This window comes from Fundulus heteroclitus, chromosome 17, assembly GCF_011125445.2.
Source record: "Fundulus heteroclitus isolate FHET01 chromosome 17, MU-UCD_Fhet_4.1, whole genome shotgun sequence".
NCBI lineage: Eukaryota > Metazoa > Chordata > Actinopteri > Cyprinodontiformes > Fundulidae > Fundulus > Fundulus heteroclitus.
Window position 1 is genome coordinate 5505900 of NC_046377.1, and position 23773 is coordinate 5529672.

A 23773-nucleotide genomic window follows, 5' to 3' on the forward strand; every position below is an offset into this window, starting at 1 on the left:
GCCCGAGCTCAAACTAGGTTACTGAAAATAAATTGGAAATACTTGGAAGAGCATTAAAGGTGCATCTGTCAGGGTTTTTGAGGTTCAACAACAATTGCTGAAGAAATGCTCTATTAGAATTCACAGGGTCTTTTTGAAGCATTTCATTTATGTTTAAACAGTGTTCACTATTTGCGTTTTTTTTCTCACACCATTATGTCACCAAGTGTTGTTCGCTGACCAGGTGTCCACCTGTCATTTTTGTGATCAGTTACCACCTTTTGTAAAAAATAGCTCCAGTAATGATTCTGCTTCTGGCCTGCATAGGACAAATAGGCCTGAGGAATACTAGTGAGTTGACTTTAAGTATATAACAGCATAGAAACGGCTTCCTCTGCATGCATTAGGCTATAAAAGTAAAATTTGATCTGTCGCCCAAGGAAGGAAATAAGCATGGTGCCTGTGGGTACCTGGTAGCCCCCAAGGACCACATGTGGTGCCCTCAAGCCTGTTTAAAACTTTCATAACTCTCCAGTGAGCTGCATCTGAAATTGTATTTTGTTTAGTTGCTCTTGCTTTTTAATCATACTTGTATGTACATAGATTTAAAATGATAAATGCATTAAAAACTTGTTTATATTAAAGTTACAGTAAGCTTGGACTCTTCTAGTTCAAAGGTCAGTACAGGTAGCCTTTCGTGTGACACAGTACCAAGGAAGTAGGTCTCGACTTGTAAAGGTTGGTAATCCCTGGTCTAGATGGGCCCAGATTTTATTTCCTCTGGCTGATTCATTACTCGTGAGAAACAAAGCATTGGATATCATTCTGTTACCAATATGAAACCTTTAAATTTCTATGTTTAAAATGTTGAGTGAGTTTAACATCTACCTATACAGCAGGGAAACATTTACCATGAGCATTTTAAAGACTCGGGGTCACAAGGGTGCAATGTTGCCTCGCAGCAACAAAATCCTGGGTTGGAAACCTGACGTGGGGTTTCTCCAAAAGTTCAAAAACATAAGTGGTCTTTCCTTCACCCTCAGCTATGAGTGTTTGTGTATTGTTGTCTCTCCTGTGTCTGCGTTACCCTGTGATGGACTGGCAGCCTCTCGTCAAACGACTGCTGGAGGTGGGCACCAGACACTATTTGAAACATTGGGGCAGAGCAAACGAACGGAGCGCTTTTCGCCTCGTCTCTGTTAACTAACCAGTGTTTTGTTTGCGACACCCTCTGTTCCGTCCCCCTCCTCGCTTTTTCATTGGTCAGTCTGGTGATCTCCAGATTGGCTGGAGGCCGTGAACCCAACCTTGTTCTGTCCAAGTCAACTAGTGATTTGGCAAACATTGTTGTGAATGTGAACAATGAGAGTCCAGTGTGAAGCAGCTGATCCCCCCCCCCCTCACCCCCCCTCTCCAATCCTTTACTGAAAGGAGCCATTGTCTCTGGACCGGTTTGGAAAATGTGGTGCTGTACTTTTCCTTTCAGGTCTTAAAAGGTTTGTGCACTTAGATAAGAGGCAGTATCTTATCTTGTACAGTATTTATACTATGAGGGAACATTGTAATAAACAACTGTGCTTTGCTAGAATAATAAATTCTATCTTTACAAAGTTGTGGTGAAAGATTCACATGTATAAATGATCGTGTTGGGAAATCTCTCAATCCGAGCCCTCTTAGTGTGCCGGACACAGCAAAGCCCCACCCCTCGCTACCTCCACTGCTCTCTTCTGTTTCCACCAGCAAACCACCTCCAGCCACCGACCATCGTCCTGTGTGCAGGCCTGCTGTGTTGTGACTGATAAATCTGCCTACAGGACCCTGGCCTCAGCTGCTGCCTCCTTTTTTATAGGTGCAACGTGTATACACTGCACAATACCGTAGCTTGGAGTTTGGAGGGACCTTTAGGTGTTTTTGTAGCAGAGCGTTCCAAAACACGTGACGCGGTGGCTGGATTTCAGGACAGAGCGAAGGCAGCCACCCTGCCGTCGCGTTCCTGCGGAAGCGTCCCAGGAAGTGGTCAGCTACAGAGACGTAAGGGCATGTGCAAGTTGGAGGACTGCACCTTTGACAGCTTTGAGCTGCTCTACAGTGGAGCTGTGGACAGGATCAAAAGCCATAAAAGTAACCTCAACCTCAGTAAGTTTGACAGCTTTAGACTCTAGAATTTGTAGGCACATGCTTAACGGTTCTCTAAGCTACTTTCTATTTATCCACCTGAGATATAAATGAGCAGAAATGAGATGAGGATTGGGCTGACTGTTTGCCAGCTTTAAACTCTTGTCCTTGGGATATCTTGTTACTATCTAGTCTTGTTAGAGATGGGAACCTGGATTTTGATCAATGGGGGTTCCAGTAGTTTTTGCAGCAGGCTTAATATGGCGTTAAATTTCTTCCATGTGTTGTGTTGGTTTTGGTAATCGTTTAATCTAGCTTGGAATTTTACCCAGCTTTACTCGACGTAATCATGGCAGTTTAGGGGCAAGGGTCGCATCCGTTTTCAGACGTGTGGGAACTGTTTAATCTTCAAAACAAAACATTGTTTAGGCTATAATGATAAATAAGACGGAAACATTTTTCTCATTCGTTCTGTGCAGACCAGTACCTAAAAGAACAGGTGGTGCACTCACAGAAAGTACAGATGGGAAAGTAACAACTGACTAGTCGACCAGCCAGGAAAAATATCGATATGCTAGTCAGCTAACAAAATAAGCAGCTGCAATAGCCTTCTTTCAGTCGGCTGACCAGCAGTGCACAGCAACAGGTTGGGAAGGGTCAGTCCTCCAGAGCCCAAGTCACTGCAGAGCTTTGTCTGGCATCAAGTTAAAGACTTTAAACTGTAGGACAAGAAACAGAAGTGTTTTGGAAACTTTAAAAGACCTTTTCTCCCATTAAAATCAATGTTTCTGATTTTTAAAGGTAGTTACATTTTTTATTTTTTTTTGAACAGACCATTTTGGAGAAGGTCAGAGTAATTTAAAGTGACATCTCTTGGGTTTGACATTTAGCTAATCCTCCTTATTCTGTGCTGTAAGATAACTGGTTTAGTTGCTGGCCTTCATTTAGCCAAAGCTATCGTGTGATACTGAGGACTTTACGTGGTAGTAGGCAGCCCTGTTTTAGAAGCAGAGCAGGCAGGCATATTGACAGAATTATTAATATGCTTTCTAATGCAGAGAGCCACTCTGGAATAGGGACATGACGGTACTCTAGCTCTTTTTGTCTGACACACATAGCATATTGTATTGTGCTGGGTTGTATCACACACTGGATGCCCCATTTCCACAGTGGTGTCCTGGATGGACTTCTGTATGGCCTCAGCAGCAGCAGCAGAAGTGAAAGTTAAGCCAGACTTCACTGAGCTGGCTAAAGACGTTGGGGATATAATGTTGCAAACAAGGCGGTGGGCACACGGGGTCCTTGACGGTTTTATATTGCAGCTTGAACCCAGGTGAACTTTTTCATGTGTTTTTTGTATACAGTATCTCTGTTTTGCTTGGTTTCTTAGCAGAAAATACCCACACCTACTACAATGATTTTTCAGCTTCTGTTTAAAGGTTATTTACCAGGTTTATATTCAGCTGTGGAGCCGACAGGCAAGCATTAAGCTGCTTACCCCCCCCTTTTTCAACCTTTGACCAGCCGCTTTCTTCTACAGTAAAGGTCGCACACACATTCCTGAGCAAGATGACTGTTAAATGTTAGAGGGAGGATTAGAGTTACGTTACATAAATAAGGTGAACGGGAAAGAGATACTCTAGATCAGGGCTATACAACTACTTTTACTTAGGGAGCCACTGTTACTGAAGGCCAGCAGCTCCGGGGGCTGGACATTCAGCAACTTCAAAATGTTTTCATCTTTTATGTGAATCTGAAAAAGAAACCTGAGTTCAATATTTTTCAGTTTAACCCGTTGTTCCTTTTCTGTCTGTTTCTTAGTGTAGCGGTGCTGTAGGGGCGGGGTTAGATGGAGACGGTTCTGCAACAAGAGTTAACTGTCTGGTCTGTTTAACCAGAACGTGTTTGTTCTGCTGTCAGCTTAATGATGCTTAAGGCCGACCCTGTGCCAGCTGTAAAACGATCCTGACTCTATGGACTACTATAGAGAAAAAGGAAACCTGACTTATAAGTGACCACTAGGGGGTAGTACATAAAAAACATAACAGCACTTGCTTAGCCATGCAGCTGGCCTGGAGTATTTTGGATGGATTTCTGTTTTTTTTTTTTTTTTTTTTTTTTTTTTTAATTAATTTTCACAAAGAAATCATTCCTGGGCCGAATTCGACCAGTTGCTCTAGATCAGGGGTGTCCAAACTGTTTGCCATGGGGGCCAATAATGGCCCGTAGAGAGTACTCAGGGGCCACTAAAATAAAACCTTTTTTATCAAAATGCCAAAAAACATTCCTTTTTACCTGCTCAACAATAAACTAAACATACTAAATCAAACAAGCAAATTAGTGGGATTTCTGTTGAAAAGAAACCTGTAAATCATTTTAGATTTGAAACATAAAAAGACTCTTGGAGGTTCGCCCAGAACACGGTATCCTAAATCATTTGGGTCGATCATCTTTTTATATATATTTTTTTGTGTGTTTTCACCAATAAGAGCAGGACTGGGCTCACTCTGGCTTTATTTTGTCGAGTAATAATAAATGTAATAATAAATGGGTGCACCCAAGTCTGGTTTCTGGTAAAAAGTTTGTGGTCTTATTTGCTATTAACTTAAATTAAAAGCAAAAATATGGCTGATAAAAGATAAAACAAACAATGTTGTGCCATTTTCCCTTTTAAGAAGATTTTAATATGTGTCTTTATTTGAAAGGCCTCATATTAGTGAAAAATACCCAACTTTTTAAAAGTGTATCCCCTCAACCATCTTAGCTTGCAAAACCAAATTTAGGCCATTCTTGAGCTGTGATTGAGGGCCACCCAAAATCATTCAGCGGGCCACAAATGGCCCCTGGGCTGCACTTTGGACACCACTGCTCTAGATGGACCTGCAGTCCTGTTGCTGTTGAATTACATTTTTCAGCTTGAGCAAATTTTATTTTTAGACAAGGGTAACCAGAGTAAATAAAAAGGCTTCAAATATTTTCACCTATAATGGTAACGCTGAAACTTTTCAACGATGAAAAATATTCCTGAAATATATCCTGTCACCATAATAACATAAGCTACACACATTTGTAAGTTCCATTAAAAAACTTTTATTAAAAACACTGAGGAATTAATTAACAAGACATAAACATTGGAATTCTGAGTTGTAAGGAGTCCCATCACTAATGTGCCGATTAAATGATCCAGTGAGTACGAACAAAGTAACCAAATTTCAAGCTAGAGGTTTAAACTTCCTGTTGACTGGATTGGGCTCGAATCCTGGCTGGTCAGATTAGCATCATTGCGTCAGTCTCTTCTACTCTTCCATCTCTCCTTCATTTCGTGGCACACTTCTGACTCCGCTCTCAGAAACACGCACATGCCGTGTATTTGAAGCCATTAGATGGCCTTTAGGGAACAAGTTTTTTTTTTTTTTTCTGAGAGCGAGACGGGCTTCCAAATAACATTTACATAACAATTGTCCGGGTGTGGAGCAGCTTATTCCTTCAGGGTCATTTTAAACTAGGAAGGAGAGTTAATTCAAAGATTTAGCTAAATGTCATTACATGGTGGCTAATTTCAGCAGCACCGTGTGGAATTAAAGTATGATTCAAGATTAGTTAACATGAAAGTATTTTCACTATTGGTTAGAATATTGCCCTGTTTAAAATCAATTTGTGTGTTTCTTACGTTCAACAATGGTGGTAATGTTGTCCTCTCCCAGGGTTCAGGCTGAGGCCTTAGCTGCGGGAGGCGCAGACAGTAAATGTTTTATTAGCATTAAAGGGATTTGGTGAGGAACAAAAGGAAGACGTGAGATTGGCTGAGAAAAAGAGAGGAGCTGCCAAATTCCTGTAAATTCAAACCTTGTAATGCGCGTGTGGTGAATGTGGCGCACAGGCTTCTAGAAAGCACTCTCCTCTCCACCATGGCTCTGTTCATAACTTGTTCAGGTTCCACGCTTAATAAAGCGCTAGAAAAGGGGGATTATTCTTGTGCGAGGGATTTAACGTGTGTGTTTTTTGCTCATATGTGGCTGCAAGCCGTGACGCTTGGGCCCACAAGCACGCTTTTATTGGCCTCTTCCCTCCTCCAATATTCATGCGTCCCTTTGGCCAGGGACAATGGTGTGAGAGGAAACTCTGCTGATGCTGCAGCCGAGGCTCAGAAAGCCCGGACACCTGAAACCAAGCCCACTTCGGCCAGGAAGTTGTGTATGTAAGACAGGTGGAGGATATAGGGTGACTCTAAGTTAACTCTACTTTCAAGGCAAAAGCGCTTTTTTTTTTTTTGCTTTTTTTTTCTCCTTCCTTTTTTTTTTTTTTAAATGATGTGAAACTAAATGAGGAAACGAAAATGTTCCACATCGACAAGCTGAACGTCAGTTTACACTTTGACTCCGATTGTGTCTAAGCCTCTTTGGGGGGCCGGTTTCTTGTCTTTTGGAGCTAATCTCCAGAATTTCTATCCTTTTTGATCTTTTTTTGTTGTTGTTGTTTTTTAGAGGAGGAGCTGAGAAAGTTACGAGAAGAGACCAATGTGGACTCCCTGCGGCAGGAGCTGGAAAGAGAGCGGAGTAAAAGGCTGGATCTGGAGCAGAAGATGAACGAGGTCCTCAGAACGAGGTGAGCCAGCGGGAAGAGCGCGGCGCGTGAAATGGTAACGAGTTAAAGACGGGGAACGGGTCCAGTGCACTTTGAGCGTTTCAGCTCAGCAGAGTTCACCGTAGGTCAAGCGTGCGTGTGTTTATTAGTGCCGAGGTCTCCTCTTATAAATAGAAGCATCAGCAGCTCGGTGGGCGGGGAATTCCTCAAGGAGGTGTGCTCGTGCTTTGAAGGAGATGGAAAAACAGGAGCGAGTCAGCCGCCAATGGCTCCGTGTGACCCCGCCGCTATGCCGCCGTCAGCTGCTCCGTACGGTCCTGCCCGTCCGAGCCTTGCGCAATCAGACGATTCCCCCCGACTGACCGCCAGTGAGAAATTCCACTGGAAATCTCCGAGTGATTATCAGCACAGCAGCGCGGCCTCAGGAATGTGTGAGCCACCACAGGAGTTTGGAAGAAGCTGTTATCGTGTCCTGAACCTAAAACTGTTTTTTTTTTTTCTCGTCAGTAGCTTCCTGCTGCCAGGAATCTGCTGGAGAAGTAAAGCAAAAGAAAAAAAAGAATGATTTTAAGATTCATCCTAAATGGGAATTATAATACAGCACTTTAATGGTCTTCTTAGTGAGATGGGCTATACTAATAATCTTGGTTAATGTGTCAGTGGTCGGCCAGTGTTATAAAACGCTTCCTGTGAGGCTCACTGGGAACGTTTTACTGTTAAAATACTCTTCTGGCTTCCTGAAATTGTCCTTTATAGTTTGTATTTTTAGTGACTATAACAGTGTAGCTCTGTTGTAGCAGCCTGACTGGGCAGCTAACGTGACTTTATAGGAAATCCAGTTTCATTTCATTGTGCTTCCTCTGAATTCAACTTTAAACACCTCACTGATTGTAAAAATGGCTAATCTTTAGTCCCAATCAGACGTTATTTTTATCCTCTTAGTGCATCTTAAGCTGGTAATGCTTGTATAGTTTTACTGATCAAAGCAATTATCTGTTTTTTTTTTTTTTAAGGTTTCCGATGGGCTAAACTGAGAATGTCTGATTCCTGCCATCCACCAACTTCTCATTCTTTCTCATTTTTTTTAATTCAATTTACAATGTCTGGTGTTTGAGCTGATGCTCTCATTCGTGCCATATTTTTAGTCTGCTTTGCATAATGTCGCTATGACGCTTGAATCAATACATGTGAGTCACAGGAGAATGCATTTGTTGATTTTTTGAAGAGGCTTTCCTCTTTTCTTTTACGGCATTGATCATTTTGTCACCTGCTGTCAGACTGTCGTCCTAACAGGGACAGAGCGTGGCTAAAATTGCTTCCAATCAATCTGCCCGTATCCATCTCTCTATCTGTCATGGCAGGTGTTGTTTATGGAGCCAAGCACTTCCTGTGACAGTTCTCATGCCGCAAAGCTTGCGATTAAAAACAAGACGTTGCAAGTAATCCGTGGTGTCTGTCTCTTTCTCCAACTTCAGATTGGAGGACTCTCCACCACAGCCTCCCCGGAAACAGCAGTCACCCTCCAACAACGGCACAGGTAAGTCCCTGATGGAGAGAGTGGGCTGGGTGGGGGGGCAGACAGGAAGTGGGTGGGTGATGTGTGCTTTGATACATTTAATAAAAGAGGTATTTTCTGAGTGCAGAGGAGCTGGGGCTTTAGGAGCATGCAACTGAAACCGAGTGGGCCAGGAAGTGTCTGTGGGGCTTTTGTAGGGCATAAAGCGATGTGCGTGACAACCGCAGCACAAACTGACAGGATGATTCTCTCCACGGTGTCTGTAAATGTGTTTATTTTCTGTTGTTTGAAATGTGCAACGCGACCGGCCACGTTTGTTTGCTCTAGAGGAAGAAGGAGCTCTGTAGTGCAGCGATAATCTGCGTGTTGTGTGCATCTTGGGCCCCAAGAGTCGGTGACGATGACAGGGGGACGTCTGCGTACGTGTGGACCTGCCTGTGAGGACGTGGGTGGCTTCTAGAGAAAAGAGGGGGGGGGGGAGCTAATTTAGGAAAATAGGTTATGATTGTGGATCACTTCATGTAGGTCAGATGAGTCCAAGTCTTACCTTGAATCAGGCGTGAGGAGTGTTTGCAGAAAAAGGAATGATTTAACCATTATTTGTTACTTTGAATTATTAAAATCATGAGTTAGAATTGTAATTTTTTTTTTTAATTATGCTATCATTCTTTTTATTAATAATGGAGATATTATCTGTTAAATATTTTAATAACGCTTTAAAGAATCTAAATTAAAAAAATATATTTTTCAGTAATGATTAGTGGCTGCTCTAAGAAATCTTGTTAAAGGTGCAGCTATGGTCAAACATTTCACTTTTAAAACTACTCATGTCCAGTTATGATGTGGATCCTGGATGACTTTTTAAAATCCTTTTCTGCTGTTTGGTGCAGTTAAGATGAATTAGTCTTGCTCTGAATTAGTATGTTTTCTACAGGCACACAACACTTTAAGTGATGTATTGGGATTTTATGTTTACAGCACTTTGAATCGTCTTGCTACTGAAAAGTGCTATAGAAATATACTTGCCTTCCCTTGAGTTATGTGATGGACCAATGCGTAGTAGTACATAACGGTGAAGTGGAGGAAGGTTTTCAAACTTAAACAAATGAAAGTTGGGAAAGTGGTGTGCATTTGTGTTCCGCTCCCTGTATTCAGGTACCTCTAAAAAAAAAACTTTGATCAGCTTTCCTGTTTGCTGCAGAAAAGCTGCCTTTAGTCATCAGGCTCTCACAATCTAATGCTGTCTGACATGTTATATGTTTAAGATATTTTATTTTAGACCCCTATTCACAACTTCCTCTCTGACCCGCCTACTGCGTCTCCTGCTCTTCATGATGCCGTTTCTTCTCTAACGTCTGAGGCCTCCTGGACAGTAGACTGATTAGACGGCACTTTATTCAATCAGCTGACGCGATCCATCTGTTGTCTTTAGCAGAGAAACAGCAGAAAGAGGTGTGGAGTTCACGGCTGCAGAAGTGGCTCCACGAGCGCTTCGGGGTTTACATCGAGGACTTCCGCTTCCAGCCAGAGGAGAGCACTGTGGAGACAGAGGAGCCGCTAAGTGCTAAACGGTGGGTTGGTGTCCTAAACGGCCTGCTCTCTGCTATCCATTCTGCTTAATATGGAGGGGGCCGGCGGGGAGACCCCAGCGTCATTAAGCTGCAGCTCCTGTAGGTTCAGCGGTCAATGCTTGTTGAATTGGCCTGTCCTTGTTGCTGGGTGCTGTCTTTAAGTCAACTTTATTTTGTACAGAAGATGTTACACTTTCTCCTCCTCCATAAAGGAGTATGACTCATAGCAGATATTTGAAGGCCACAGTGTTGCCTCCTTTGAACAGAAAAGGAAAATTGAGCTTTTTTTGTTAGAATTTCCTAACCTTCAGTTTTTTTTTTTTTCTCATTCCAGGTTGACAGAAAACATGAGGCGTCTCAGTGAGTATTTACACACTCCAAACTATCACCCATATAAACTAAAAACAAAGATGCTGATTATCGTCTTTTGAATCTATCAATTGGATTTGGAGTCTATTTCAAACAGCAGACCATATAAACCTCTACGAATTAGTTTCTGTATTAAATAATTCCAACATATCTTCTAACTTTTTGTTTCAGAACGAGGAGCCAGACCTGTCACTAACTTCTTAAGGAACCTCTCCGCCTTATCCAACTGGCACTCTGTCTACACCTCAGCTATTGCCTTCATTGTGAGTGTAAATTTACGCAAGAGCCTCCACATGTTAATTTGCGTTTGCTGAGAAAATGGGTTTATTATTTTTTTTTTAGGTTTAAAAAGATAAAAAAATGTTTACGCTGATGCCGTGTGGTGTCTGGTCATGAGGAGGAAACAAAATAAGTGGAAGTAACTTCGGCTTATGGGTTTTATGGACTCCGCCAAAAGCCAGCGGAGGTCTAATTAGATCTTCATTAATGTCCTGAGTTGTGCCAACTGGTCTTAAGCCAATTGATCTGTGGCCATGTACAGTGCCTTGCTCAAGTTTTTTTTTTTTTTTTCTCATTTTGTCACGTAATAAGCCCCAATTTCAATGCTTTAGGTTTTATTTTTTATTTTTTATTTTTAGAGAGCAGAACCAAAAGTAGCTGTTTAGTTGCTGAACGCCACCCAATAGTAAATGTTTCCCTTTCTCCCCAGATTTACATGAATGCTGCTTGGCACGGCTGGGCCATACCCATGTTCCTCTTCCTGGCCATCCTTCGCTTGTCTTTAAATTACCTCATTGCCAGGTAAAAAACAAACAAAAAATTGTACTTTAAAGCAGTTTAAATGTCCACAGCAGACAATGCAGGCATTTGGTAGCGTTACTCACAGCTGCAACGGGTTGACGAAAATAGGAGATTTAGTTAGTTGGTTAAAACTGGACCAGATCTTAAATTAAAGGACCTAAATCGATTTTTCTGTTTCTGCCAGAGGGTGGAGGATCCAGTGGAGCATTGTGCCTGAAGTTTCAGAACCGATGGTAGGGAAAACGTCCAGGATTTCTCTATTTTCCTTCAGGGATCAGAGCGTAGTTTAATTTACTCATTTAACTTTATATTTTGCAGGACCCCCCAAAGGAAGACTTGACTGTATCTGAGAAGTTTCAGCTCGTGCTCGATGTTGCACAAAAGGCTCAGGTACGAGGTTCTGTCTCACGGCTAACCAAAACAGTTTTTTTTTAAAAAAAGATAGAAAATAATGATGGTTTTATTTCTCTCCACAGAACATTTTTGGTAAAATGGCAGATGTTCTGGAGAAGATAAAGAAGTAGGTTTTGTCACCTAAGAACCACAAGCAGCTCTGCATAAAGTGGAACCCTGACTGACCTTATTTTTTTTTGTCTTGCCTGTGCGTTGCAGTCTGTTTATGTGGGTGCAGCCTGACAGCACCCGGAAACTTTACATCTGCCTGTGGGTTGCTTTCATCACCTCCTGCGTCCTGCCGTACAAGCTGATGGGTTTCATGATGGGTGAGAGACACACACACACATTTACTATCCAGCTGACATTCTCTAAATATTGCCTAAGGACCTTGAATAAATGCAGCTCTGCTTCATTCATTGCACACAAACAAACGAAACGCATTCATTCAGTAGTTGTGTAACCTACCTCTACAGCTGGTGCCGATCTGATTTCTTTTGTTCCCGTTTGAAAATTGTGGAAACGTTCAAAGTAAAAATGGAAAAGATAGGAATGGATAAAGCTGCCTTGCTGGTTAAAAGTCTAAAATTTGTCTGTCAGGTGACAGGTGTGAACACATTTTTCAGCTTCTAGCACTGAGGCACTGAATTCTCAAATACCACATGAGGTATCAAGAACGTGTGTTATTTGTTTAGGTTTTAAAAACAGTAAAAGAAAATGATTAATGGCCAATATAAAACAAGGCTTTCCAATACAAGATAATTTGCTAACTAGCTCTGATGGCCTATCTGGGATCAGGAAACAAACCCAACAGAAGTTGCTCTTCATGCAGAAAACAGTCGGGCATCACTCCCTACTAGACAAGGGCCAGCAGGAGATTCTTAAAGGAAGCGTATCATGCAAAGTCCACTTGTTTTAGCCCTTAAATATATTTTGTGATGTGCTTAGAGTCTCTAGTAGTGCAGAATAGGCATGGGCCAGTATGAAATTCTGACCTTAAAGATAATATCACAGTATTATGACTACAACACAAAATTTAGTTATTTCAACATGTCTTAATTAAGAAAAAGTGTTTTTTTTTTTTTTAAACAGTACCTTAAACATGGAACACAAGAAATCTGTATTTAAATAAATAGAATATTTGAAATAGACATAAATAAATGCTGCCCTTAATGCAATCCTTAAACAAACAAACTTGTTAAAAAAAAAACAGCAGCTTTATCTTGAACATGGAGCATAAGAAATGTGCGTTACGCTCTCCTTCAGTGTGAGCATTCATGCTTTTAATTTTTGCTGTCTAACACAGCAAAGCTAGTTAAGTTAATTAGGAGTTTTATTGCTTTTTAGATTCCAATCACTGTATTCACTGCAGAACTGCTAAACAAAGTCGTGGACGGCTGGCTCGCCAATATCCCGAATCCTCCATTTTTATTTCTGTGCGATTTTTGTAGTCCAAGCTGAAGGATGCTAAAGCTACAAATGGATACGTGAAAATGTTTTAATTGTTGGGTGTGTTAACCCAGACATTTCATTACTCCACCCCTGAATACTACAAAAATGGCCGAACGCTCTGCGACATGGAGGGGGGTGCGGTGTGCAAAGTGCCTCCTTTGCAGTTAAAGAGACGGCACCAAAATGAGCTGCTCTGTCAAACCTCAGAACGGGCAAAAGAGTGGAAACGTGGGAGAAGATTAACAAGGAATTCAGACCTCAACACAGAATTAGATGTGAAAAGGAAGGATTAAAAAGCATGATATGTCCCCTTTAAGTTGATCTCACTAAAGAAGACAGAAGTACGTGTCTATTACCCACATGCATTCAGTTCCCAAATGACATTAGACTTCATATTTTAATTAAAAAGCATCATAACCTGACAATGAGTCAAAAGTTTTTCTCTGGGCAACCACGGGCAGCGAGGGACGGCCTGCCTCATTCATTACTCGATCAGAGAAACGGTGGAGGGACACGGTATGTTTCAGAGCAGCTGCAGAGGGGAGCCTGGCGTGTGTGGCGCACAAACAGGTGGAAGCAGCGTACCCAGGCTGGCGTTGGCAGTAAAATCTGAATGTTTACTCAGAATGAGCTGGTTGTAAGTTACGGCTAATCACTTATTCACCCAACAAGGCGTGACATGGAGGTTTACGCTAATCAGCGTCGGCAGAAGGACTTTCACCTGAGCTACAGCAACTTAAAGGCTCTGGCTGTGATAGGAAACAGTAGAAACTGCATGATGATAAAAAAATATATCTGGTCCTTTAGTTCATTGAAAAGTCAAGCATTTCTTCCTAAAGTAGCTAAACACTAAAAGGTCCTTCAGATAACCACGCTGCTTCTATTGGTGTCAGTAGGTCATGGTAGCAAGAGCAAAAGTGAGCCTCCCTCTTCTCTTCACATTCAGATTTTTACTTTGTCTTTTTAATAATCTCAGTTTTGCAGTATTTTATTACTAGGAATGGATTACATAGTTTTACCATGAGTTACAGTACTTTAACCATTTTATTTATTCAGTGCCTAATAAGTGAAATATTAATACTGATAGCAGGGCAAAAGATTAGGGTCTAACAAACATCTGTTATATTTTATTCTCCAAGTTAAAACCTTTTCCTCTACAGAAAGTGCTTAATAATATAGACTAATGGCTCATTTCATTTAATTCAATTAAATTTTATTTATATAGCGCAAATTCATGAAGCATGTCATCTCAAATTCAATCAGATTATACAGATTGGTCAAAAAATGTCTAAGGAAACCCAGTAGATTGCATGAATTCTTGACAAGCAGCATTCACTCCTCCTGAAAGAGCGTAGAGCCACAGGGAGAGTCGTCTGCATCGTCCATGACTTTGCAGCAATCCCTCATACTGTTGTAAAAGGTTTTGCTTATTGTTTTTGGCCGGCCAAATGAAAATAGTTTCTTCATAAGTGTAATGAGGGGCTGAACAGGTGTAGTAAAGTAGAACAGGTTCATGAAAGGCCGACCATATTTACAGGATAAATGTTAATCAAAAGTGTGGAAAGCTTCCATCATGATTAAAATAAATGAATGTCTGTTTAGGGTCTTACATTTCACTAAGATTTAAGCTAATGTTTCTAAACTCTCTCTTCATCCTTTACTTACTACTTAAAAAAAAAAAAATCAGACCCTAGCAAAAATGGCTGTAAACATTTTTACAGTCCTCAGCAACCTTTTAATTTTCATCCCCCCCTCACCCTTTGCGTGTTCTGCTCTCCACAGGCGTGTACGCCGGCATCAAGTTCTTCATCATAGACTTCCTGTTTAAGAGCTGTCCCAAGCTTCGGGACAAGTATGACACGCCCTACATAGTGTGGAACAGCCTCCCCACGGACCCTCAGCTCAAAGAGAGGACCAACGCCACTGTGTCCCGGCGGGTAAGTGGGCTCAAGCTCCCCCTTCCTCTCCCTCCGACCTTTCCCAAACAAATTGAACTTAAAAGCTGCAGCTCATGTGACAGCGTAGCTTCGGTCCAACCTCTGAACGACTCCCACGCCTCCACCCCCCTCCTCCCTCCATACGTAGAGCAGAAACGCAGATCAAAAAGCACCCAAATGTCACGGCGGCTCCTCTCAATAAGTCATCACAGCCCACTCTCACTCTGTTCTGTTTGTGTGGTTACGTAACAGTGCGTGAGCATGCGTGGCTTCAGTCTCAGGTATGTTCTGTTGTTTCTCTCTCTCAGCTCTCCTGCATTGAGAAGGTAGGGGCTCTGGTGTGTCCCCCCCACCCTTTGGTCCCCCCCCCCCTGCCCCCGCCCCTTTCTGTGCCTGTGGGTGTGCCACGAGCTCACCTCAAAGCGTGTGTGTGTGTGTGTGTGTGTGTGTGTGTGTGATGCGTGACTCCTCAGGATCTTCCTCCCCCGACAGTGACTGTGAATGGAAGGGATCAAAAATGTCAGAAAGTCTGCAGGAAAATTCTCATATTTCAGTGTTTGCCTTTGGCTTTCTTTTTAATTTCCAGTGAAACCTGGTTCTCCATGAGCCACCAACGCTTCTGACATTTCTGATCCACTGGCAAGATGCTCAGTGAGAAGTAGTAGTCTATTGAGTAGACAAGATGCACTTAGACCTGTTTACCATGTACTCCATAAAACCCCGTTTACCTTAACAAGCACTAATAACCCCTGAATTATAAATGCTGCTAGTTTCACGAGGCGGTTTAGTGTAGTAAAGCTGGAGCTATAAAGCCATCAGGATTCATTTTTTAGTGTGAAGGGTGGCATTTATTTTTTTTTTTTTTTTTATATACATTGCCTTTCAAAAGTATGCATACAGCTTGAACTTTTTTGCATTTGCTCACTTTACAACCTCAAAAACATGGTGAATTGAAAATAATACATAGTCGTTTACAAGGATCTGACAAGTTAGATGTGCTTTTGGCTTCTTTACTCTGACTCCCCTGAATGAAATGCACTGCAGCCAGTTTACTAATGAAATCAAGTCATTAGTAAACAGAGCTCATTTATTAAAGCAGGTTTTAGGCTAGAAAACGATGCCTTGAGGGTTGAATCCTCTGAAAAATGGCAAGAACATGACAGCTGCTGGTTGTGTACTCAACAAATCTGGCCTTCCTCGAACTGCCAAAAAGAAAAAAAAACAGGGATTGGGAAGGTGGATGGAGATAAATCCAGGCCACACCTAGAAGAAGCCCTGTAAGAGGCCGGAAAAGACTTGAGACTGGGGTGGGAGGTTTACTGTTTTCATACATGTAGTACAACCACCGCTCCGATGGAGAGATATCTTCAAGTCTGAATAACTAAGCCCAGACCTAAATCCAGTTTAAAATCTATAATTTGACTTGAAGATTGCATTTCTCCATCCACTCTGAGAGTTTTAAGTATTTAGCAAAGAGGGATGGGAAGGAAAGGACTCACAGCTCTAACAAGATTCAGTGGAGGAGTTAAAAATAAATAAATATGGGAACCAATTTTCATCTTTTTGTCAAATTTTTGGGAAGCCATGTATCATTTTCCTTCAGCTTTCCAACCCTGCACTGCGTCGTGTTGGACACGACGTTAAAACCCGACAGCCCAATAAAAAGCATTGGGCTTTGGGGCCGTGACGAAAAGTGAAAAAGTTTGAGGCATGTGAATACTGCAGCAAAAGGCTCCGTTGACTAACACGTGTCATTTTGGTCTGTGCTCATAAAGAGGCGAAGTGAATGACGGCCTCCCTCTCAGCTTTGCACGTTCCACCTGAGCCCGACGCGCTGAAGCGAATGAACACGCAGAGACGCACATTGTTCAGTACTAACAGCTGATGGAGGACTTTGGAGAGTTTTCCAGTCATGTGACCTGTTTCTCCCTCTTTTCTCCCCTCTTCATCCTTTTCCTCCCTTTGTTTTCCCCTCATTCCCTTTTCTGTGGACTATCAATTTTTTTGTCATCCTGTTTGTTTTTCTTCCTCCTGTTTCTTCTCCTCTTTCCATCTTTCCCATTTTCACCCTCAAGGTTCAGCCCGTGGTTTCTCGGAGCAGCCTAGCCACCATCCCCAGCGGCATGAGCAGAGAGGACGACGCAGGCCGCTCTCACAGCACCAAGAAGGGACCCTTCCATGAGATCTTCAACCTGCCAGAATCAGAGCGCCCTCTGGCGGGTGAGGAGACTCATTACAACCAGGGGGGAAAAATGACCGGAAGTTACCAAAGGCTGCAGATGGAAATCATGAGCTGATGGTTCTAAAGCTGCGGCCCATTATTTCGCTCCTTTCTGTCCTTCCAGTGTGCGAGAACGGCTGGAGGTGCTGTCTGATAAACAGAGATCGGAAGATGCCCACGGACTACATCAGGAACGGAATGCTTTACGTCACAGAGAAGTGAGTTCAAGTGTTTCTGCTGCCGTGGAGGGTCTCATCCGAAGTCTGAAAGTGTAGTTTGTGTGGGTCAGTCCCCATGAAGCCGCTGTAATTCCTGTGTTTTTTTTGTTTTTTTTTACCTGGCAGTTATCTTTGCTTCGAGAGCTCCAGCTCCAAATCCAGCGCCTCCAAGAAGAATAAAGTGATTAAACTGGAGGACATCACAGACGTACAGAAGGTAATCCCACTTTCCTACCTAGCTGTCGACTTGCTCCACCTGTTTTCTAAGATGTCTGACTTTAAATCTGGCTGTTTGTGTATTTTAATGAGCATGTGAAACTAACAGCTTTTCATTTCCTCCTGTTTAGTACAAAGTGCTGTCGGTCCTGCCGGGAAGCGGCATGGGCATCTCTATAGCTACTCCATCCACTCAGAAGGTGAGCATACAAGACGCTTTAAGATGCTTCATAAATGTGGATTACGTTGAAGCTGCACCATAAATGTGTTTCCAGCTTTATTGTAAAACCGTCCTGTGGATGGGATTGTCCTGATTCTCCCGGGTTCTTTAACCATTCCTCTTTGCCCAGTACCTCACCTCTCTGTAGCTCACCTCTCTGGTTTATGTTGGGTTTAGGTGTGCACTCTGAGATGGCCGAGGAGGGAAGTCGGTCTTTGTCTGGGGAAACATTTTCTTGTCGATTTGGACCGTCATTCAGATGACTTGAATTAAGAGTGATGATCCACATTCAGTTCACTCGCACAGGCCACCACATTTTATTTTTTATTATTTAACCTGAATTTTTCAATGGCTTAATGCCATGTACTCAGCCAGGTTTAAATGACCTTTGGAAGATCCACCATACTTATAGGACTCTCTTACCTGTTGTAGAAAAGGTTTAGTTTTTCTTTGGGGGGGGGGTACAGTTTTCCTTGGAGTGGTAGAAGCTAACAAGTCAGTATCGATCCGCCTCAGCAGCCGATCGGCCCATTTGGACTTTTTCCAGGGTGCTAAGAGACCTGGGAAGCATTCAGCGCTGCTGCACAACAGGAAGTCTGACACAAAATATGAAGCTCACTAAAGCGGGCTGACCAGGAGTTGCCACTTTGGTAGAACAATGGAGCCGGCCAGCTCAGCAAACCAGAACCAAACTTGACAAAACACAGTTGTGAAGTTGCATTCACTTCAATAATATTTTTCTTTTTCTTTTATTAGTGTTTTTTAAACTGCTTAACTCAGCTAAAGCACACAATGAAGTGCCACACAGCTCTAAGGATCAACTCTCACTGCTGCACCTTTCCTAAGCTGCACTAAACCCCGAAAGGCCTCCGTGTCTGAGTTGCAACACATAAACCACTGCTGATCTGAGAGCACAGAACGTTCCTTTTTGCTCACAGACACATAATTCAAACGGCGTTTAGGCTTCTGTTACGTGGACCGACTCAGAACCGGGCAGTGTGAGCCATGCTGGGTCATAGCAGCAGGGTTCGAACAATTTGAGCCTGCAGGGGTCATTACTTTGGCATTTTGCGTTGAATTCAGAGAAGCATTCAACATTCGCTGTTAGATATTAAATTAGCTGTTAAGTAATATAGCTTTTTTTTTCTCTCTCTCTCTCTCTCTCGATCCACTGTATATACCTCATGCACCGTTTCCTCCTTTTGGCACCTTCTTTTGATTATTGAACCGATGACAAGTGAATTTCTCCACTGAGATCAATAAAGTCTATCTTATCTTGTGTTGAGCAATTTAAGCTATTATTTGATTATTGCAGACAGATGCTATTTGTTTCAAATATTCAGCCAATAAAGCAACTTTCCAGCTGATTTGTGGGTGTCTCTTGCAGCCGCTGGTGTTTGGTGCCATGATCCACAGAGACGAGGCGTTCGAGACCATCTACACGCAGTACATGAAGATCTTGACCACCTCCAAACCACCGGCCAGTGCCGAGAATTAGGCCGCCCGTTCCTCAGTTCCCCTCCTCCTTTTTCGCGGGGTGGGGGGGCTGAAAACCGAAGCGGACACGCTTCTGGCCTGGAAGTTTCCCTCAAACTCCTCCCGCTCCCTGGACGAGCGTCAGCTTCTTTCCGAAGGCTCCTGGTCCTGCTTCAGCAGGCGGACACTGTTCCTCCTGAGGGGCGACGCGAACAGAGGAGCGAGGATCAGTAGTTTTTAATCGAATCAGCAGAGGGCTGGCGAGGAGCTGGATCTCCTCGTTCCACCTCGCAGAACTCCGGACCTTTTTTCTGGCTTTCCCGTTTCCAGTGTTGCATGTGTGAGTGTGTGTGCTTGTCGTCAGTCAGCGAGGTGCCGTCTGCTACGATAGGAAGCTTTCTCTAGCAGATCTAGAGCCTCCTTTTTAAAACTGCCAGATACGCTTAGGAACCCGTGCAGAAGTTCTTGCTGTATATCAAAGTATTCATGTCAAACCGGTGCCTCTTGGCTAACCCCAACAAAACCGTAGGTGTGGACATGTCCGAGTGTTTTTTTTTTTTTTTTTTTCTTCTTCTTCTGTGTTTATTAGCTGTGAAAGTGTCAGCCCACGACTGACACAGGGCCTTTCTGTTTGTTTACATGGCTGTTCTTTGTTTCAACCACATTTCAGCAGCGATGGAGCTGCAGCTCTCCAGCTTCCACACTGAAAAACATTCAGCCTCTGCTCCTGTGTTTGTAAGTGTGCAGACGTGAAATGTGACGTGAACTTTTCTTTTTTTTTTTTTTTTTTTCTCGCCTTCTCATTGTTTGAAAGTCTTTTGTAACAAACGGCCTTTTCGGACGCGAAACTGGTAGACGAGAGCACAACACTGACCGTTGCTAAGATACGGGGCTCTGCTAAAGAGCACAGCCTCCCGAGCCGCCCGTGTACGAGCTGGGGTCTCCCTGCTCCTCAGCAGAACTCCTAGCTGAACTTGTTGGGATGCGTTGCGTCCCGTGGCGATGACGTGCAATTGAGGTGAACGTTTTTATCCTCACATTACCTATCAGTTGGAAATCTAGGCCTACTTGATCAGAGAAATGTAAGAAAACGCCTCTGATTTATTGCACTGGAGCCGTTTTGGGCTTGTTTGGAGCAGTGAAAGTTTACTGGAAATAGTTAAAATCAGGATTATTTTGAAACTACATGGACACAGTGCCTCGCAAAAGTATCCATAAGCTTTAAACCTTTTTTTATTATTAAAGTCCAGCCGTAGACTTCAGTATACCGTATTTCTGGGACTATAAGGCGCACCATGAATTTATGTGTCTGTGTGTCTTTGTCCACATATAAGACGCACCGGATTATAAGGCGCATCAGATATTCTTCCCAAGTGTTTAATATCACCCGCCCCTCCGGTAGGGTGACCAGATGTCCCTGATTTTCAGGGACAGTCCCCGTTTTGGACCCACGTAGTAGAGCTTTGCCGAATGCACCTTCCCCTGTTCAGACAAAACAAACCAACCCCCAGGCAGAGATTCTGTGCTTAACAAATTTAGAGACATCCCCAGTTTTCATTAGAGGAATCAAATCTGGTCACCTTAAGGAGGAAATACGCTGGCCGCGCAACGTAAGCGGCGCGGCTTACGGGCGTGTTTTTAAAAGCTTAAATTTACACCAGATGCTGTAAAGTACACAGTTCTGTGGCGAGAAGAACTTTAGTCATGGGTAGTAATTAAGTAATTAAAGAGACAAATTATCAGTAATATATGGGTAAGGTGTTAAATTATCAGTAATATATCCTGACCTAAAAGTCCATGTCTTGACCACATCTGATTAGAAATTGCATATTTTAGCTTGTTAGCGCGTCACAGCTACATCGTCCATGGTGCTCTACTTTCGACCACTGTTATTTTGGGATACTTCCGGAAGTGAACTTTGACACAGGATGTTGTTTTCCTGTTTATTCCCTGTCAAACAGGAGCGTATGCGTGTCTGAAATTAAAACTTAAATCTAATTTAGGCGTCGCGTAACGTAAATCCGCGTGTTGTACGGACACTCCGTATCTCCTGAGAGGGAGAGCTATCCATCTCTGTCGGGAGGACAGAGTAGTTGAAAAACACTGCCATGTCTAACATAAAGCCAAAATAAACTTAACTTCTATATTGAATTAACTTACTAGGATTATTGTTGCTAGTAGATACTCCGGACGCAGGCTGCCTTATATGGATGCACTTCTATTTTAGACATTACAGTCAGGCAGTTTTGTAGACAGCTCAGGGGTCCGATCACGTAATGACACAGTGTACCATAATGCTCTGAATATCCATTGAGCGGAGCGGCTTCGTTGCTAACCAATCGTACTTGCACATTTTACCAGATTTCTGAGCACATTGTACCACAAATGTTCTCAGAAATTTATGGTGCGCCTTATATATGATTACCGTCGTGCTTACTGACCGATTTTAAGTGCGCCTTATAGTGCAAAGAATACGGTAATTGAAATTTTAGCACACAAAATAGCGTTTTATTGTAAGGTGGAAGAAAAGCGATCTAGTGTTTTCTATTCCTTTTACAGTTTGATAGTCTGAGGTGCAGCAAGTACTTAACAAAGCCCTCACTAGTGAATATTGCACTTCTTCCCAGCGTTGCTCAACCAGAGGCTAGAGTTTCTACCCGTGTATCTTCACCAAGTAGCTAAAGCTCAGTCAGACTGGACGGAGAGCATCTGTGAACTTTTTTTTTTTTTTTCCTTTAGTTTTTTCATGGATGCTTGACAGGATTTTTGGTCTGGACTTTGACTGGGCCATTCTAACCCAGGAACATGCATTGATTGAAGTAATTTCCTTGTGGCCCTGGCTGGAAGTCCCCCCCCCCCCCTGCCATGGCCGGTCAGTTTAGCTGGGATACTTCTGTAAGGCACTGCACCGGCTTACTTCTTGTGCTCCAGATCATCGGCGTTTTCAAGCGGTGGCCTAAGGCCTCGGCCGAAACGACATTTTCAGTGTCACTTTATTTTGAAATTCACAAGACTAAAGCTGGCCTTTGCTCTTTGCTCTTAAACTTATACAGCTTAATAAGTTTAATGAATTTAATGCCAAACCACGTGAGACACTTTATGGTGTTTTTGGTGAGAAGAATGCTAGGCAGGACTGGAGGATTATCCTTGGATCTTCAGTGCGACTGACGTCTAGAGAGATATAGTAGCTCCATTACACTCTCCAGCAGCACAGCATTTAATGTTCTGTATGTCCTAAACACTGTTAAAGGGGAAGCCTTGACATTTACTCTGTTGCTGATCTTTTCTTTAAAAAACGTTCCAGCCTGATTCTGGTCTGCTCTCAGCAGACCGTCTCAGATCCTCCAGGGAAGCGGAGGATCTGGGTGAACTGCCCTTTCAGAACTGCCCTCACACTGGAAATGTCAAGGTTTCTCTGAAACCCTAACTCCTCCTCTTCCTTAACCGCAATCAACTAAACTGGATATGAAGCTGCTTGAAAAGCAGCCGACCAGTTCAGTCCGTGTTAGCGTATGAAGATTGTTTATCGTTTTTAAAGCTTTTTGATTTAGCTTTTGGAATCTGTTCACTCTGACTGCTGGATCAAAACAAGGCAGTGCTCATATATAGCAAAGAATGTACCATATAGTAAAGCCTTCACTTTCCTAGAACCTACAGGTTAATGTCCCAGAACTCAGGCTCTTTCCCTCCGGTTTATTAATAAAAGCAATCTCTACTAGGTAGAGCTTTCAGGAACTTACCAGGAAGCTTCTCTGGGCTAATTCTGCCAGCAGACATTTTCCTGGAATATCCTGGGTATTTTGTCCGAACATGGAGATTACTCCTGGAAAATAACCACCAAACTCCAGAAAAGTAGTTGGAACGTCAACATAAGAACCTGGTAGACTCCTAGAAATGTCCAGGAAAGCTCCTTGAAAGTTTGATTAAAATCCCAGGAAAGTAGGTTTCCATAAATGTTCCAAGTGAAGAAACTAAGTTCAGTAAAAAATTTTTCTACATGGCCCCAGTTTACAGCAAATGTCATCTCAAGGCACTATACTATACACACAGATCCAGATCAGGGAAACTGAACCTATTACCTAAGGTCACTGGCTGCAGCAATCCCTCCGCCTGTATGTCGCTACAGATGACGGATGGCTTTGGGTCGTTTGCTTTCCAGCAATCCCCAATTTTCTGCTCGTTTCTGGGAAAGTAACCTGAAAGTTCTGGGAAAGTCCAGACTGTCCCATGTAGTATTACCGTGTTTTAAAGGTGGAATGTTATCTTTTTTTTGTTTTTGTTTTTGCCAAAACTTTCTTTTCTGTCTGCCATGCTCTGCCTACGCTCATGTTTACAATGACAATGTTTTTACTTCAGTTAAACCCAGTTTGAATTCTTTCTACGTTGGAGTTATGAAGACTGGACTGCTGTTCTAAAATCTTTTGATTTGATTTTTTTTATTTTTTTTGTCTCCTCTCACATGGGCTCATCGCCTCTCTCGTTGAGCCTCCGCTCACCAGTAGAAGCAACAACAATCAGTATTTCAAGCAGCTAGTCGCAGTTAATGTTCTGGTGGAGTAAAAGTCGCCAGAAAGGCCACAGTCACACGTTTAGCAAAGGGGCGGACACGCTCCTGTTGGACTGCCGTGGCAACATCACTGATTTGCACTACGAGAAGTCAGATTTTCCAAAGCGGAGATGTTGTCTCTCCCCATTCATCTCTCAC

At 42.8% G+C, this 23773-nt stretch overlaps 1 protein-coding gene across 7 annotated transcripts in view; it reads left to right on the forward strand.

Annotated features, from left to right (window-relative positions):
• The window catches only part of gramd4a (GRAM domain containing 4a), a 47517-nt gene extending 25421 nt beyond the window's left edge, over positions 1–22096 (forward strand). For 3 of the 7 annotated variants that reach the window (XM_036148898.1, XM_012854775.3, XM_036148902.1), the window contains 17 exons: positions 6579–6699; positions 8154–8215; positions 9627–9765; positions 10100–10125; positions 10306–10397; positions 10844–10935; positions 11120–11168; positions 11254–11325; positions 11412–11455; positions 11548–11657; positions 14563–14717; positions 15026–15043; positions 16793–16937; positions 17063–17156; positions 17283–17373; positions 17504–17572; positions 18980–22096. In XM_036148898.1, the coding sequence (XP_036004791.1) occupies positions 6579–6699; positions 8154–8215; positions 9627–9765; positions 10100–10125; positions 10306–10397; positions 10844–10935; positions 11120–11168; positions 11254–11325; positions 11412–11455; positions 11548–11657; positions 14563–14717; positions 15026–15043; positions 16793–16937; positions 17063–17156; positions 17283–17373; positions 17504–17572; positions 18980–19090 (1490 nt within the window). In that variant the 3' untranslated portion in view covers positions 19091–22096. Of the gene's footprint in view, positions 1–1770; positions 2116–6578; positions 6700–8153; positions 8216–9626; positions 9766–10099; positions 10126–10305; positions 10398–10843; positions 10936–11119; positions 11169–11253; positions 11326–11411; positions 11456–11547; positions 11658–14562; positions 14718–15025; positions 15044–16792; positions 16938–17062; positions 17157–17282; positions 17374–17503; positions 17573–18979 lie in introns of those variants that run through there. The other 4 variants (XM_012854779.3, XM_036148899.1, XM_036148901.1 and 1 more) reach the window with 4 other exon arrangements.
• The last annotated feature ends 1677 nt before the right edge of the window (positions 22097–23773 follow it).